Below are 15327 nucleotides of genomic sequence, written 5' to 3'. Positions count from 1 at the left end.
TCTTCTTTATTTGGGAGAAGAATTCAGGAGGAGGTGGAAGAGCAACATTCTGAAATATGTAAAGTAACTTGGGCAGTATATTCATTTTAACTGTATTTATTCTCCCAATCATAGACATTGGTAGAGACGTCCATCTTTCAAATGAATTGTCTACTTCATTTAATATGAGATTGTAGTTGGTCGCAGCTACCCATTCCAAATCTGGTGAGATGTGTATCCCCAAATATTTAAATTCATTTACCATCTTAAACTGTAATACACCTAATGATGGGTTAATTTTTTCATTTGTATTTAATAAAAGAATTGAAGATTTGGTTCTGTTTATCTTGTATCCTGATATACCACTAAATGATTTAATTATTTCCAAAATAATTTGTATTGACTGATTTAATTTTGATATGAAAAGGATCACATCGTCCGCGAACAAGGAAATCCTATGTTCTGTAGGTCCGACATTGATTCCACTAAGATGTGGGTGTGAGCGAATAGCAATGGCAAATGGTTCTATTGCCAGAGTGAATAGTAAAGGTGACAATGGGCAACCCTGCCTACAGCCCCTGTTGATCTTTATTGATCTAGATATATTCTTGTTAGTTATTATTTCAGCTGAGGGATTGTTGTATAATATTTTCACCCATTTTACAAAATTATTACGACAGTCAAATTTTTCCATAACTTGAAATAGATATTCCCAGTGAACCCTATCAAATGCCTTTTCGGCATCTAGTGATAAAAGAGCTGAGTCTGAGGTACCTCTATTATAATGAATTATGTTTAGAACTCGCCTCACGTTATGAAAACCCTGCCTCCCCGAAATGAATCCATTTTGATCTCGATCAATTGATTTTGGGAGCACCTTTTGTAAACGTCGTGCTAGCAGCTTGGAGATTATTTTTAGATCTGAATTTAGTAAACTAATGGGCCTAAAATTCTCACATTTGTTTGGAGATCTGCCTGGCTTTGGCAAAAGGATAACCATGGCGGCGTTCATTGAGGGGGGGAGATAGTTTGAATGGAAAACTTCCTGAAACATATCTAGTAGAGGGGTCAAAAGTTTATCTTTAAACGTCTTGTATAAATCTATGGGGAGACCATCTGGTCCCGCTCTTTTCCCTGATTTCATATCATTAATGGCTTGCCCTAGCTCTTCTTTTGTAATTTCTAGATCCAAGTTTTCCTTGTCTTCCTCTGAAAATTTTGGTATATTTAAATTTTTAAGGAATTGATTTATGTCTTCCGATTTGATGTTTATTTGTGCCTTATATAATTCTTCATAATAGTTCTTAAAGGCTACATTAATTTCTTGAGGATCATGTAAAATTTGTCCATTTACTATAATAGATGTAATTGGTTGTTTAGTTTCTAATTGTTTTATTTGCCATGCCAGTAACTTGCCTGCTTTATTGCCCTGTTCATAAAATGTTTGCCTAAGTCGCAACAAACTTGATGCCGCCCTTGAAGCTGAGTATTTATCATATTCTGCTCTCAAAGCCAGTAATTCATTTTCTAATTGTTTATCTCCACTATTTACTTTAGCTTGGATTAACCTTATTTTATCTTCTAATTGTGTTCGAGTTTTTTCAGTTTGTTTCGTTTTAAACGCTGTATAACTAATAATGTGACCTCTAAGGTAGGCCTTAAGAGCCTCCCATTTTGTACATGCTGTCGTTTCTGAAGTATTAAATTGTAAGAATTCGTCTATTTGTTTCCCTAAATATTTCACAAAGTTTTTATCTTGTAACCATTTATGCTGGAACTGCCATCTCGGTGGGTCTCTCTTTAATTGGTCATCTCTGTAAACCAAGCAACATGGGGCGTGGTCAGAAATTACAATGTTATCATAGAAGCAATCATGAATCCTAAACTGTAACTCTGCAGAGATTAAGAAGAAGTCTATTCTGGAGAAGGTTTTGAAAGAACTTGAATAACAGGAGTATGTTTTGCTAGCTGGATTTTTCTCTCTCCATATTTCCATCAACTTCAGCTCCTTCATCATTCTATAAATTGCAGCTCTACAGTTATTATGCGATTGATCAATTCCAGTTGATCTGTCCATGCTTGGGTGTAATGTACAATTAAAATCCCCCCCCAATATGTGAGATCCTTTAAGCGTAGACAGAGTGAGGAGTAAATCATTGTAAAATTTACTATCATCCACATTAGGGCCATATATATTAGTTAGAATTAGAGTTTCCGACATTAGGGAGCCTTGAAGTATTAGGTATCTTCCTCTTTTGTCTTTAATAATGTTTTCAATTTGCAATGGTATAGATTCATGTATAAGTGTCATAACTCCTCTAGAATGAGACGTAAACGGTGCTGTATATATATTACCCCTCCACCTCCTCTTCACCCTCAAATTATCCTCATCGAGAAGATGCGTTTCCTGGAGGAATATAATTTTAGACTCCATTTCTTTCAGTCTATTCATGACCTGTTTGACTTTTTGAAGGCGTTGGAGCCCTCTGCAGTTCCATGAAATAAAATTACATTTTACAGTTTGAGACATACATCAACAAAAGTAGTGGGATGCTTAGCGTTGTAAAAATGTGAGACACAACAAAACCGGATGATAGAACATACATCCTACATAGAGAACATAAAGAACATAACCCTTTCCCTACTACCAAATCCCTTCCCCAAACAGAAGGAGCCCCACCCACAACCGTTATGTCTCCCGTTATTGCCATTAGCCAATCCACAGTCATTGAGGATTAGCCGAACCACGTCCAGTTCACTCTGCAAAAAGTGCTCCCGTCGCTGCCAGGCACAATACAGACCCCTGCACACGAACACTGAACAGCATTCGAAGGTACTCTTCACATTTGAATAATTTTTGTAACCCAAGTTAGGAACCCAACTATACAACATATTAGAAATATAAACATGTAACAAACCGAATAAGTTCGCAGACTTCACGTACCGTCTGAGGCATTACTTAGTGCTTTATGCGTCCTGAGCTCTCTGGAGTTTTTTGCTAAACTCGCTTGCTTCCTCTGGTGTTTTAAATGCCAGTGTCTCGTTTTCGTAAGTCACTAGGAGAGTTGCAGGATAAGTTATTCCATTGCGGATGTTCAGATTGCGCAGCACCTCCCGGATCGGGTCGAACTTTTTCCTCTGTTGGTGGAGCCCGGCGGCCAGGTCGGGGTAGAAGTGGACCCGTTTATCTTTATAGAAGATATCCTTTTTTTCCCGTGCAACACGAATGACGGCTTGTTTCTCTCTGAAGTTAAGAAACTTCATTATCAAGGCTCTGGGTCGGGAGGCGCTGTCCTTTCTCGGGCCCAATCTGTGCGCTCTTTCCAAGCTCAGAGAGGTCTGCAGCTTCTCACTTCCCAGTGCTTCGGGTATCCACTTTTCCAAAAAAGCACATAAATCTGAACCCTCTGCACCTTCTGGCAAGTTTACAAGCCTTAAGTTATTCAAGCGAGACCTTGTTTCTAAGTCAGTGAGTTTATCTTCCATCGACTTGTTTTTAGCCTGTAAGGCGCTCACACTAGCTTGTAGGTTAGCCACTTCATCTTCCGCGGAGGAAATACGGTCCTCTGCTCGCAGCATACGTTCATTATAGTCTTTCATCTCCTGTTTCATATCTTGCAGTGTCACCAACAGACCGTCGAGTTTCGAGGAAAACTCGCTTTTCAATGATTCGAGCGCGACCAAAATTTGGTCAGACTTACTATTTTCTGAGTCATTAATTTCTTCAGGCTCCGCCATGTTTTTGTTGGCTTTGCGAGCTTCACCGCGGAGGTTGTGGTCGAAAAGCTTCGTTTGCTTGGATGCCTCACTTTTCCCTTTGAGCTGTTTGGATGAGTTAGGCATTCTATCTTTTTCCTGACACAAATTTTTCGTGAGCAGCAGTTATTTTCCCTTAATAAGCGCAGCAGACAGCGGAGCAAAGTTCTGCACGTCTTCCTACGTGGCCGCCATAACCGGAAGTCTGATAAAATCTTTTTAATTTTTCAGTTGGGTCCTCTGAAAGCAGAACAGATCCAAGCCCTATTTTATTTTACAACCTAAAGCCCAGCATACACTTTACAGATTCTCAAGTTGTGTGAGAATTTTTTCAATCGGGCTGAGTTTCAGACTCATAGTGCGTCCTGAATCGTGACGTGTACAGGGCGTAACGAGTGGCGACCAGTCTCTAACGAACACCTACCGATCAGGTAGGTGTTCAGTAAGGTCGGGAGGAAGTCAAACATGCCGCCGTACGGTGATCGTGGGAAAATCCTGCTTTTGTAGCAGAGCTACGAGCCGATTTACCAGAACCTTGAGCACTGCCAAGTGGAAACAAGGGTGTTCTTCTTTTTCTGCCAGATTGATGGGTCCGACCAGTGGTTTTTAGACGTAGAGTGTGAGCAGGTAGATCGCATCAGAGCATCGGGTTGCACAGTGTGAAAATGGTGAGCTGGGAACTTTTAAACCCTGCGGTTTGGTCATACAGTGTGATGAAACCGACACATGGAGCCGTGTGATGCTCGGCTTAAGAAGTAAAATATTTTCATGTACCCCTTGCAATGCACTGGCAGACCACCAGGGGTATGCGTACGCCCGGTTGGGAAACGCTGCTGTAATCCATCCTGTTCTCCATCTGCAGCAGTAAGCTGCTGTGGGAGTTGCGTCAGGAAGCTGCAGCCTGCGTAGGTCTCCTCTGCACCGTGCTCAGCTATGAGGCGGAGCGCATCTTCAAGTGGCTTTTCCTCAAGTTTAACTCCAGCAGTCGGGATGAGGTGAAGCTGCTGTACCTGGTGGCGGCGCAGCGGACTCTGGAGGCTGCCGGGGAGAGGAAGGCCTTCTCTCATATCATGCAGGTGAGCTGATGCTGATGGTCAGAACTCCTCCTTCCTCCAGGGATCCAGACATGGACTCGCTGTCTTCTGTGTTTCAGCTGGTGATGAACAACCTGCAGTCCATCCTGGAGAACGTGGACACCCCAGAGCTGCTGTGTCAGAGCGTCAGGTGCATCCTCCAGGTAGCCCGCTGCTACCCACACGTCTTCAGCACCAACTTCAGGGTGAGCCTTTCAGCTTCATTTAAATCACTGACTGCCTCCCTCTGTCCGTCATTTACTGTGTCCCTCTGTCCGTCATTGACTGTCCCTCTGTCCATCATTTACTGTCCCTCTGTCCGTCATTGACTGTCCCTCTGTCCATCATTTACTGTCCCTCTGTCCGTCATTTACTGTCCCTCTGTCCATCATTTACTGTGTCCCTCTGTCCGTCATTGACTGTCCCTCTGTCCGTCATTGACTGTCCCTCTGTCCATCATTTACTGTGTCCCTCTGTCCGTCATTGACTGTCCCTCTGTCCATCATTTACTGTCCCTCTGTCCGTCATTTACTGTCCCTCTGTCCGTCATTGACTGTCCCTCTGTCCATCATTTACTGTGTCCCTCTGTCCGTCATTTACTGTGTCCCTCTGTCCGTCATTGACTGTCCCTCTGTCCATCATTTACTGTGTCCCTCTGTCCGTCATTTACTGTGTCCCTCTGTCCGTCATTGACTGTCCCTCTGTCCGTCATTTACTGTGTCCCTCTGTCCATCATTTACTGTCCCTCTGTCCATCATTTACTGTCCCTCTGTCCGTCATTTACTGTCCCTCTGTTCATCATTTACTGTCCCTCTGTCCGTCATTTACTGTCCCTCTGTCCATCATTTACTGTGTCCCTCTGTCCGTCATTGACTGTCCCTCTGTCCGTCATTGACTGTCCCTCTGTCCGTCATTGACTGTCCCTCTGTCCATCATTTACTGTGTCCCTCTGTCCGTCATTGACTGTCCCTCTGTCCATCATTTACTGTCCCTCTGTCCGTCATTTACTGTCCCTCTGTCCATCATTTACTGTGTCCCTCTGTCCGTCATTGACTGTCCCTCTGTCCGTCATTGACTGTCCCTCTGTCCGTCATTTACTGTGTCCCTCTGTCCGTCATTGACTGTCCCTCTGTCCGTCATTGACTGTCCCTCTGTCCATCATTTACTGTGTCCCTCTGTCCGTCATTGACTGTCCCTCTGTCCGTCATTGACTGTCCCTCTGTCCATCATTTACTGTGTCCCTCTGTCCGTCATTGACTGTCCCTCTGTCCATCATTTACTGTGTCCCTCTGTCCGTCATTGACTGTCCCTCTGTCCATCATTTACTGTGTCCCTCTGTCCGTCATTGACTGTCCCTCTGTCCATCATTTACTGTGTCCCTCTGTCCGTCATTGACTGTCCCTCTGTCCATCATTTACTGTGTCCCTCTGTCCGTCATTGACTGTCCCTCTGTCCATCATTTACTGTGTCCCTCTGTCCATCATTTACTGTGTCCCTCTGTCCGTCATTTACTGTCCCTCTGTCCATCATTTACTGTGTCCCTCTGTCCGTCATTGACTGTCCCTCTGTCCATCATTTACTGTGTCCCTCTGTCCGTCATTGACTGTCCCTCTGTCCGTCATTTACTGTCCCTCTGTCCATCATTTACTGTGTCCCTCTGTCCATCATTTACTGTGTCCCTCTGTCCGTCATTTACTGTCCCTCTGTCCATCATTTACTGTGTCCCTCTGTCCGTCATTGACTGTCCCTCTGTCCATCATTTACTGTGTCCCTCTGTCCGTCATTGACTGTCCCTCTGTCCATCATTTACTGTCCCTCTGTCCATCATTTACTGTGTCCCTCTGTCCGTCATTGACTGTCCCTCTGTCCATCATTTACTGTCCCTCTGTCCATCATTTACTGTGTCCCTCTGTCCGTCATTGACTGTCCCTCTGTCCGTCATTTACTGTCCCTCTGTCCGTCATTTACTGTGTCCCTCTGTCCGTCATTTACTGTGTCCCTCTGTCCGTCATTGACTGTCCCTCTGTCCATCATTTACTGTGTCCCTCTGTCCGTCATTGACTGTCCCTCTGTCCGTCATTGACTGTCCCTCTGTCCGTCATTTACTGTGTCCCTCTGTCCATCATTTACTGTCCCTCTGTCCGTCATTTACTGTCCCTCTGTCCGTCATTGACTGTCCCTCTGTTCATCATTTACTGTGTCCCTCTGTCCGTCATTGACTGTCCCTCTGTCCATCATTTACTGTCCCTCTGTCCGTCATTGACTGTCCCTCTGTCCATCATTGACTGTCCCTCTGTCCATCATTTACTGTCCCTCTGTCCATCATTTACTGTGTCCCTCTGTCCGTCATTGACTGTCCCTCTGTCCATCATTTACTGTGTCCCTCTGTCCATCATTTACTGTCCCTCTGTCCATCATTTACTGTGTCCCTCTGTCCGTCATTGACTGTCCCTCTGTCCATCATTTACTGTGTCCCTCTGTCCGTCATTGACTGTCCCTCTGTCCATCATTTACTGTGTCCCTCTGTCCGTCATTGACTGTCCCTCTGTCCGTCATTGACTGGCCCTCTGTCCATCATTTACTGTGTCCCTCTGTCCGTCATTGACTGTCCCTCTGTCCATCATTTACTGTGTCCCTCTGTCCGTCATTGACTGTCCCTCTGTCCATCATTTACTGTGTCCCTCTGTCCGTCATTGACTGTCCCTCTGTCCATCATTTACTGTGTCCCTCTGTCCGTCATTGACTGTCCCTCTGTCCATCATTTACTGTGTCCCTCTGTCCGTCATTGACTGTCCCTCTGTCCATCATTTACTGTGTCCCTCTGTCTGTCATTGACTGTCCCTCTGTCCATCATTTACTGTGTCCCTCTGTCCGTCATTGACTGTCCCTCTGTCCATCATTTACTGTGTCCCTCTGTCCGTCATTGACTGTCCCTCTGTCCATCATTTACTGTGTCCCTCTGTCCGTCATTGACTGTCCCTCTGTCCATCATTTACTGTGTCCCTCTGTCCGTCATTGACTGTCCCTCTGTCCATCATTTACTGTCCCTCTGTCCATCATTTACTGTGTCCCTCTGTCCGTCGTTGACTGTGTCCCTCTGTCCGTCGTTGACTGTGTCCCTCTGTCCGTCGTTGACTGTGTCCCTCTGTCCGTCATTGACTGTCCCTCTGTCCATCATTTACTGTCCCTCTGTCCATCATTGAATGCGTCCCTCTGTCCGTCGTTGACTGCGTCCCTTTATCCGTCGTTGACTGTGTCCCTCTGTCCGTCATTGACTGTGTCCCTCTATCCGTCATTGACTGTGTCCCTCTGTCCGTCATTGACTGTGTCCCTCTGTCCATCATTGAATGCGTCCCTCTGTCCATCATTGAATGCGTCCCTCTGTCCGCCGTTGACTGCGTCCCTCTGTCCGTCGTTGACTGCGTCCCTCTATCCGTCGTTGACTGCGTCCCTCTGTCCGTCGTTGACTGCGTCCCTCTATCCGTCGTTGACTGCGTCCCTCTATCCGTCGTTGACTGCGTCCCTCTGTCCATCATTGAATGCGTCCCTCTGTCCGCCGTTGACTGCGTCCCTCTGTCCATCATTGAATGCGTCCCTCTGTCCGTCGTTGACTGCGTCCCTCTATCCGTCGTTGACTGTGTCCCTCTATCCGTCATTGACTGTGTCCCTCTTTCCGTCATTGACTGTGTCCCTCTGTCCATCATTGAATGCGTCCCTCTGTCCATCATTGAATGCGTCCCTCTGTCCGCCGTTGACTGCGTCCCTCTGTCCGTCGTTGACTGCGTCCCTCTGTCCGTCGTTGACTGTGTCCCTCTGTCCGTCATTGACTGTGTCCCTCTATCCGTCATTGACTGTGTCCCTCTGTCCGTCATTGACTGTGTCCCTCTGTCCGTCATTGACTGTGTCCCTCTTTCCGTCATTGACTGCGTCCCTCTGTCCATCATTGAATGCGTCCCTATGTCCATCATTGAATGCGTCCCTCTGTCCGCCGTTGACTGCGTCCCTCTCTCCGTCGTTGACTGTGTCCATCTGTCCCCCATCGTTCCGTGTCCCTCTGTCCCCCATCGTTCCGTGTCCCTCTGTCCCCCATCGTTCCGTGTCCCTCTGTCCCCCATCGTTCCGTGTCCCTCTGTTCCTAACCCAGCTGTTTCTCCATGTTGTCCTCAGGACACGGTGGACATCTTGGTGGGCTGGCACATTGACCACACCCAGAGACAGTCTCTCACCCAGCAGGTCTCAGGTGAGTTTGGGTCAGATTAGAAACTAACCTCAGGAAAGACGTGGAGGAGCTTCAGAAGGAGAACCTCAGGGTCCATTACACACTGGGCTGAAAAGAACCAAAACCAGACTGCTTGGTCCAAACGGTGGACCTCAGGGTCCAGAGTCTGGAAGTAGGGGACCAGAATGGACAATGTTTTAAGGTTCTGGTGGAACGGGTCCACAGTCGGCGCTGATCTGCTGGTTCTGCTCCTCTGGGGTTTTTTTCCCAGCAGGACTTGGTTCTGGTCAGGCTGCCTGTGGTACCTAAGCAGTTTCCATGACTACGCTGGTACTGGTGCTTGATTGGCCAGCCCACGACTTGAACCACAAACATTACCTGATTTTGTTTGTTTTCTGAGAAATGTCACTCAGAGAGGAAGAAGCCGTTTCTCTGCTCTGTTACAGAGCTACTGATCTATATTCACTGGATAGGCTGTTGGTAGCAAGCGGTGCTGTGAAGTCACCAGCTGCCATATTGGTACTCCCTAGCTACGACGGCTTGCATTGTAAAAAATCTGTGAGCTGCAGCATCGAACAACAATGATGTTCTCATTTTCAGGGGGTTTAAGACTTAAAATAAAGATAAATTCATCACTTTGACACAGACTGGCTGTTTTATAGCATCAGCAGATTAACTTTAACTTAGAATAAATAATGGCCCATTGCATTGCGGTCACTATAAATGCCAAATAGAAAGTCATAATTATTAGACACAAAATCATAAATTCAACTTTCAAAGTCATGATCATAATATTCAACTATATCTCATGATTCTAACCTTCCCTTTGCATTTTTTTACTTCTTCGAGGTGAAAGCAGGTTTCCATGATATATAAATCCATCACAGCAAAATTAAAGTGTTAATGGAGGATAATAATAATGTATCAGGAATATTACACACACTATCTGATGATTTATCAAAAGCACTAAATTGATGATGTACATATAAAATACATGTATTGATGACATTTTTATGGTAATCACATGACATCACAGGCGTTTTTATGACGCGCTCCGTGAGGGTGGAGAGAACCAAAATGGCGACTTCAGTTTTTTCAGCAATCCAGTGAATAAATAGAGATCAGTGCAAGGAGCTATGTCACATGACCTCAGTCTACTTCTCCTACTGGTGCAGAATCAGAGGCGTCGAGTAATTAAGTACAAATACTTTACTTAGTAATCATTAAAGCTATCTATACTTTACTGGAATGATAATTTTTTAGACGACTTTTTAATTTTACTTCCTGTATATTTTTGAAATTATCTCTATTTTCTATTCCTTGTATTTCAAAACTAAACTTGTTAGTTTTGTTTCATTTAAGCTAATTTTCATTCTGGCCTGTTGGTATTTAGAAAAACATAAAAACCATCAACATAATTAATTTCTTTTTGTTTGCCGCCCAAGATGATAGAAAAATGTTCCTGGCTTCTGGCCTTAACAGTTTTTCCTGCAGTAATTTTATATTTATATTAGTAGTTTTAAAAATTGTACATTTACACTTTAACTGGAGTAAAAAGCTAAATTTGATCCTCTAACTTTTATAAAAGTGTTTCTAAACAGCAGCATTTATTGACCCTCTGTGCAGAATCCTTTAGTGTTGGCATGGTAACCAGAAATAAATATTTGGACCTGTGAAAATGTCTAAAACAACTATTGATAAATTATAATGAACCATTTTATCTGACAGTCTGGTGTTTTATTTCATTTTTATGACTGAATCATTTGAAAGAAAAGGTTTTATCTGAGACCTTTAATGTGCATCGACCCCAGAACAGGAAGCTGTGGATGTCGTGTATCTGATGATGTCGTCCCGTTTCCAGGTTGGTTACAGAGCCTGGAGCAGTTCTGGGTGGCAGACCTGACCTTCTCCACCACCCTCCTGGGCCAGTTCCTGGAGGACATGGAGGCCTACGCTGAGGTGAGCCCCTGCTGATCCGTAGCTGATGGTTATTGGATCAGACTCTGACCCGGTCCCCCTCTGCGTAGGATCTGAATCACGTGACGTCAGGCGACGTCCCGGATGACGACATCCCTCCGCCGTCAGTATCCCTGCCCAAGCTGGCGGCTCTGCTGAGGGTTTTCAGCACCGTGGTGCGCAGCATCGGCGAGCGCTTCAGCCCAGTGAGGGGACCGCCCATCACCGAAGCCTACGTCACAGACGTAAGATCAGGAAGAAGTTGTGTCTCCTCCAGGCGGAGCAGGAGCGGCACTTCCTCTCTGAGAACGGCGTCCATGGCCTCCTCTGTCTGCCTCTTCACAGGTTCTGAACCGGGTCCTGGCCTGCGTGACGGCAGCCAAGCAGGTCCAGTTCTCAGAGGCCGTCCTCACGGCAGGGAACGAGTGTGTGGGGGTGCTGCTGGCCAGCGTGGAGCCCACGGGTTCGCTCATGGAGGCCATCTTGGTTTACGGCCTGGACCAGCTGGACTGCTGCGTGGCCTGTGGTTCCGATTACAGCCTGGCTGTGCTCAGCCTGCTCACTCTGGTACCGTTCTTCTCCTCTCTAATGTTTGTGGGTCGGGGGGGAAATCAGCAGCAAACATTGAAGCTCTGCGTTCTGAAGATCGAGCGACTGGAAATAAACCAGACTGCAGAGTTTTAGACGGTAGCTCCTGATTCCTGTCGTCCAGCAGCAGACTGGGGCTCCTACAGCTCCGCTCCTTCAGCCTCTGCCTGGAATCAAACCATCAGCATAAACCAGACCTGAAGGTTTCCCTTTCCTTCCATCTGCTCCTGCCTCTGACGGAGCTGCAGAGATGCTGCATGGTTTGATTTCAGCGGGGCGTTGATGGTTGGAGAATCGTTGCTTTGTTTCTGTTCCGCTCTGACTTGGAGCTGAAGCTGTGAATGTGTTTCAGATTGTGGATCAGGTGAACACCAAGCTTCCCGTCTCGTTTGTGGAGAAGCTCCTGGTTCCAGGCTCTCAGCTTCTGAATCTACGTTTCCATCCAGAGAAGGAGGTACGTGTTCCTCATTCCATCCTCAGAGAGGTCGGGTCGTTCTGACTCCTCTGTTGCTGGTATCTGATCATAAATCATCTGAAGCCTGAGGAGATACAGGCTCTCTGTTCTGATAGGAGTGTCTCCATTAGAGCTGTGAGTCCTAGACCCGAGCAAGCAGCAGTTTACTGAACCATGAAACAGTTCTATTCAGTTTATTTCTATAGCTCCAGTTCACATCATGTCATCTCAGGTCACTTTCCAGTTCACCAGATCATCCAGTCAGATTGATTCAAAGTTTTCTATCTAAGTAAAACCAGCTGATTGCATCGACTCATTGACTCTTCAGCAATCCCTCACACTAAGCATGCTTGTAGCGACAGTGGAGAGGAAAAACTCCCTTTGAACAGGAAGAAACCTCCAGCAGAACCAGGCTCAGTGTGAGCGGCCATCTGCTGAGGCCCACTGGGGTTCAAGGAGACAGAAGCAGACATAGAAAAAGAAGCATAGATACAAAAGGCAACTGTCAACCAGCTCCACAGGCGGCCCCGTCCAGGAAACACACAGCCAGGCAGACGTGCTCCGAGCCAGCTCCCATGTCAGAGGATGAAGAGAGCACATCCAGTTAGTCACAGTCAGAGAAACAGGACTACACTGGAAAACAGGCCAAGCTCCAACATCTAGAAACAAAGGTGGTGATGGCAGCAGCACAGCTGATATTGCTCTCCAGGATGGAGTCACAGCCAAACAGGAACAGACCAGATGAAGCTACTATGAGAAAAAGCAGAGAGAGCAGAACGTTAGAGATTGAACTAACAGATTCTGCAGAGTGGGAGAATAGAGATAGAATGAAGCAGAATGATGAAAAAGGGGTCCCTATGTCCTCCAGCAGTCTAAGCCTATAGCAGCACAACTATAGAGATAGATCAGGATAACCTGAGCCACTCTAACTAGAAGCTTTATCAAAAATGCATTAGTGAATTATTTTTTTTTTATTATTTTAAGAGTCCTTTGTTTTATCTCATAGTTTCAAACCTCAAATTCAAACCATAGCAACAGGAACGTCCCTCTAAGCAGCTCACCTTTAACCCTCGAGTCCCAGTCAGTGCTGGATTTAAACCAGCAGACGCAGCGTCAGACGGACAGACTGACAGCTGCTCTGCATGTCCACGCTCTTTGAGCCACTAGGTGCAGCAAACATCCCATAAACCTTTCTATACGCCGCCTGTTTACGCTGCCGCAACAAAGTTTAGATGGGAAGAAAATAGGCACCTGTGGTGGGGTTAGGGTTGCTCCCATAAATCAGAAGAATTCATAAGCTGGCAGCGAGAATCGGTCAGGCTGAGCGTATGTGGAGCCCCGTCTGGCCCCAGTTTATCCCAAAAACAGAGGCTGTAGAGGTACACATGTAGGACACCTCCTCCCATCAGCAGCTTCCCTGATCCAGAAGGCGCTGAAGCTGGTTTCCTGAAAGGTTTGAGCAGAACTGACCGCCCACCTCTCTTGGCGTCCTCCACAGGTGATGGCCGCTGTCCATGGCGTTTACCAGGCGCTGCTGAGCCTCAAGAACATCCCCACGCTGGAGGCGGCGTACAAACTGGTGCTGGGGGAGATGGCCTGCGCTCTGCGCAGCCTGATGGAGAGCCTGGTTCCGTCGGACCGGGACGCCGGCCCCTGCAGCCCGTGCTCCACCATCCAGCACCCCGCCTTCGCCTCCCTCAGCCTGCCTGTGGAGAAGGCTCAGTTCACCGTCATCTTCAACCTCAGCACCCTCACCACCATCGGGAACACCAAGAACTCTCTGATAGGGGTGAGCTGGTCTGATGACGCAGACTTCTTCCTCTGCTGGAGCTGCAGATGTGGATGCTGAAGGTCTGTTCTGTTTCCTCTAGATGTGGGCGTTGTCTCCAACAGTCTTCACTCTGCTGAGCCAGAACCTGCTTCTGGTCCACTCTGAGCTGGCTGTGTTCTACCCCGCCATCCAGTACGCTGTGCTCTACTCGCTGTATTCACACTGCACCAGGTAAGGGAACACGCTTTCTACTAGGGCTGCAACAACGAATCGATAAAAATCGACTTTTAAAAAAGTTGGCAAAGAATTTCGTCATCGATTTGTTGTGTCGCGCGATTAATGCGTCATTCGCCGCTGTCGTAAACACTGCCACTCGATTGAAACGCGGGAAGAAAAAAAATACAGCAGAGCGAGCCAGCGCCGCAGGTGAGCAAAGGCTGTTTTGAAAAGGCAGTAAAGTCAAATGTTCTAATGACCGATACCGCAAACGCAAGCTGCGTCTCAATTTCCAGACAGCCTGCGCTTTGTAAAGCGAAAAAAGTCATAACATGCAACTTTTGTAAAAACAAATGAACATGGCACGGAAGCACCACTGTTATGATGCAGCACCTGAAAAGGAAACACGTTGGAGCCTTCGATGGCAGTGAAGAGAGCTGATCAGCAGGGTGAGCGGCCATGTTTGTTTGGTTTTAAAGAGGGGAAACGTAACGTTAGTTTCTCAGGTAGCTCATCTGATGCTTTCCTTACCGTGTTAGTAGGTTACAGACAGTGATAAGGTTGGCTACTTATTTTACTTTTAATTTCATTTGAATTAGCTTAAGCAGCGTTTATATTTTCTTTATAAATAAATTAACTTGCAAATTATGAGGGCAAGGATTTTAAAGTTTAAATCTTCTGGCAAAGATAAAGTAAAGAAGATCCTGCAATTTATGGAATTAAAGCAGAATAAAATCCAGCAAGATCAGTAATATGTCAATTAATTATCTGCCACATTCCCATGTAAACATCTGTCTTTGGAGGATGTGTTTTTTAGCACCCCTAGTTCTCTCATTTTTATTCCAAATACAATTTATAATTTGAATCACAGGGCTATTTTTATCTCTATGGTTAAGTATTTTCTCAAGTAGCAACTTTAACTGCTATACTTTCCTGTCTTAAAAGGTTCTGCCTTTTAAGACAGGAAAGTATAGCAGTTAAGTTCTAGTCTAAAATAAAACTCATTTGTTGAAATGGGGGGCCTATTGTTTGAGCCCCTTAGGGGCTTTTAAAAACAAAAATGTCTTTTTTTGCGCTTTATGAAACAAAGTAGCCTATATTTTGTGGATGTACAGCTACATTTCTCATGTAAGTTTGCGTAGTTTTAACACAAACATTTATTTTTCATATTGCACCAGTACAGTTAATGAGCAACCTGTACTGGTGTGCTTGTTTGTTCTGTCTGAAATGTTTATTTTGGAATAAAGAGGTTAATATAAGAAATATTATTGTCCGATTAATCGAAAAAATAATCGGCCGATTCATCGATTTTTAA

General features: G+C 45.7%; 1 protein-coding gene across 1 annotated transcript in view; it reads left to right on the top strand.

Moving 5' to 3' along the window:
• The window catches only part of smg1 (SMG1 nonsense mediated mRNA decay associated PI3K related kinase), an 87277-nt gene that overhangs the window by 21059 nt on the left and 50891 nt on the right, over positions 1-15327 (top strand). The window contains exons 6-14 of the mRNA XM_038300854.1: positions 4598-4811; positions 4889-5014; positions 8976-9048; positions 10889-10986; positions 11055-11228; positions 11329-11550; positions 11924-12025; positions 13524-13814; positions 13897-14027. Coding sequence (XP_038156782.1) covers positions 4598-4811; positions 4889-5014; positions 8976-9048; positions 10889-10986; positions 11055-11228; positions 11329-11550; positions 11924-12025; positions 13524-13814; positions 13897-14027 — 1431 coding nt within the window. The remainder of the gene's footprint in view (positions 1-4597; positions 4812-4888; positions 5015-8975; positions 9049-10888; positions 10987-11054; positions 11229-11328; positions 11551-11923; positions 12026-13523; positions 13815-13896; positions 14028-15327) is intronic.

The sequence above is a fragment of the Cyprinodon tularosa genome, unplaced genomic scaffold (genome assembly GCF_016077235.1).
Source record: "Cyprinodon tularosa strain WSP-4 unplaced genomic scaffold, ASM1607723v1 ctg1122, whole genome shotgun sequence".
NCBI classification, from domain to species: Eukaryota; Metazoa; Chordata; class Actinopteri; order Cyprinodontiformes; family Cyprinodontidae; genus Cyprinodon; species Cyprinodon tularosa.
The sequence above is the reverse complement of the archived record's forward strand: the minus strand, read 5'-3'. Positions and strand labels throughout refer to the sequence as shown.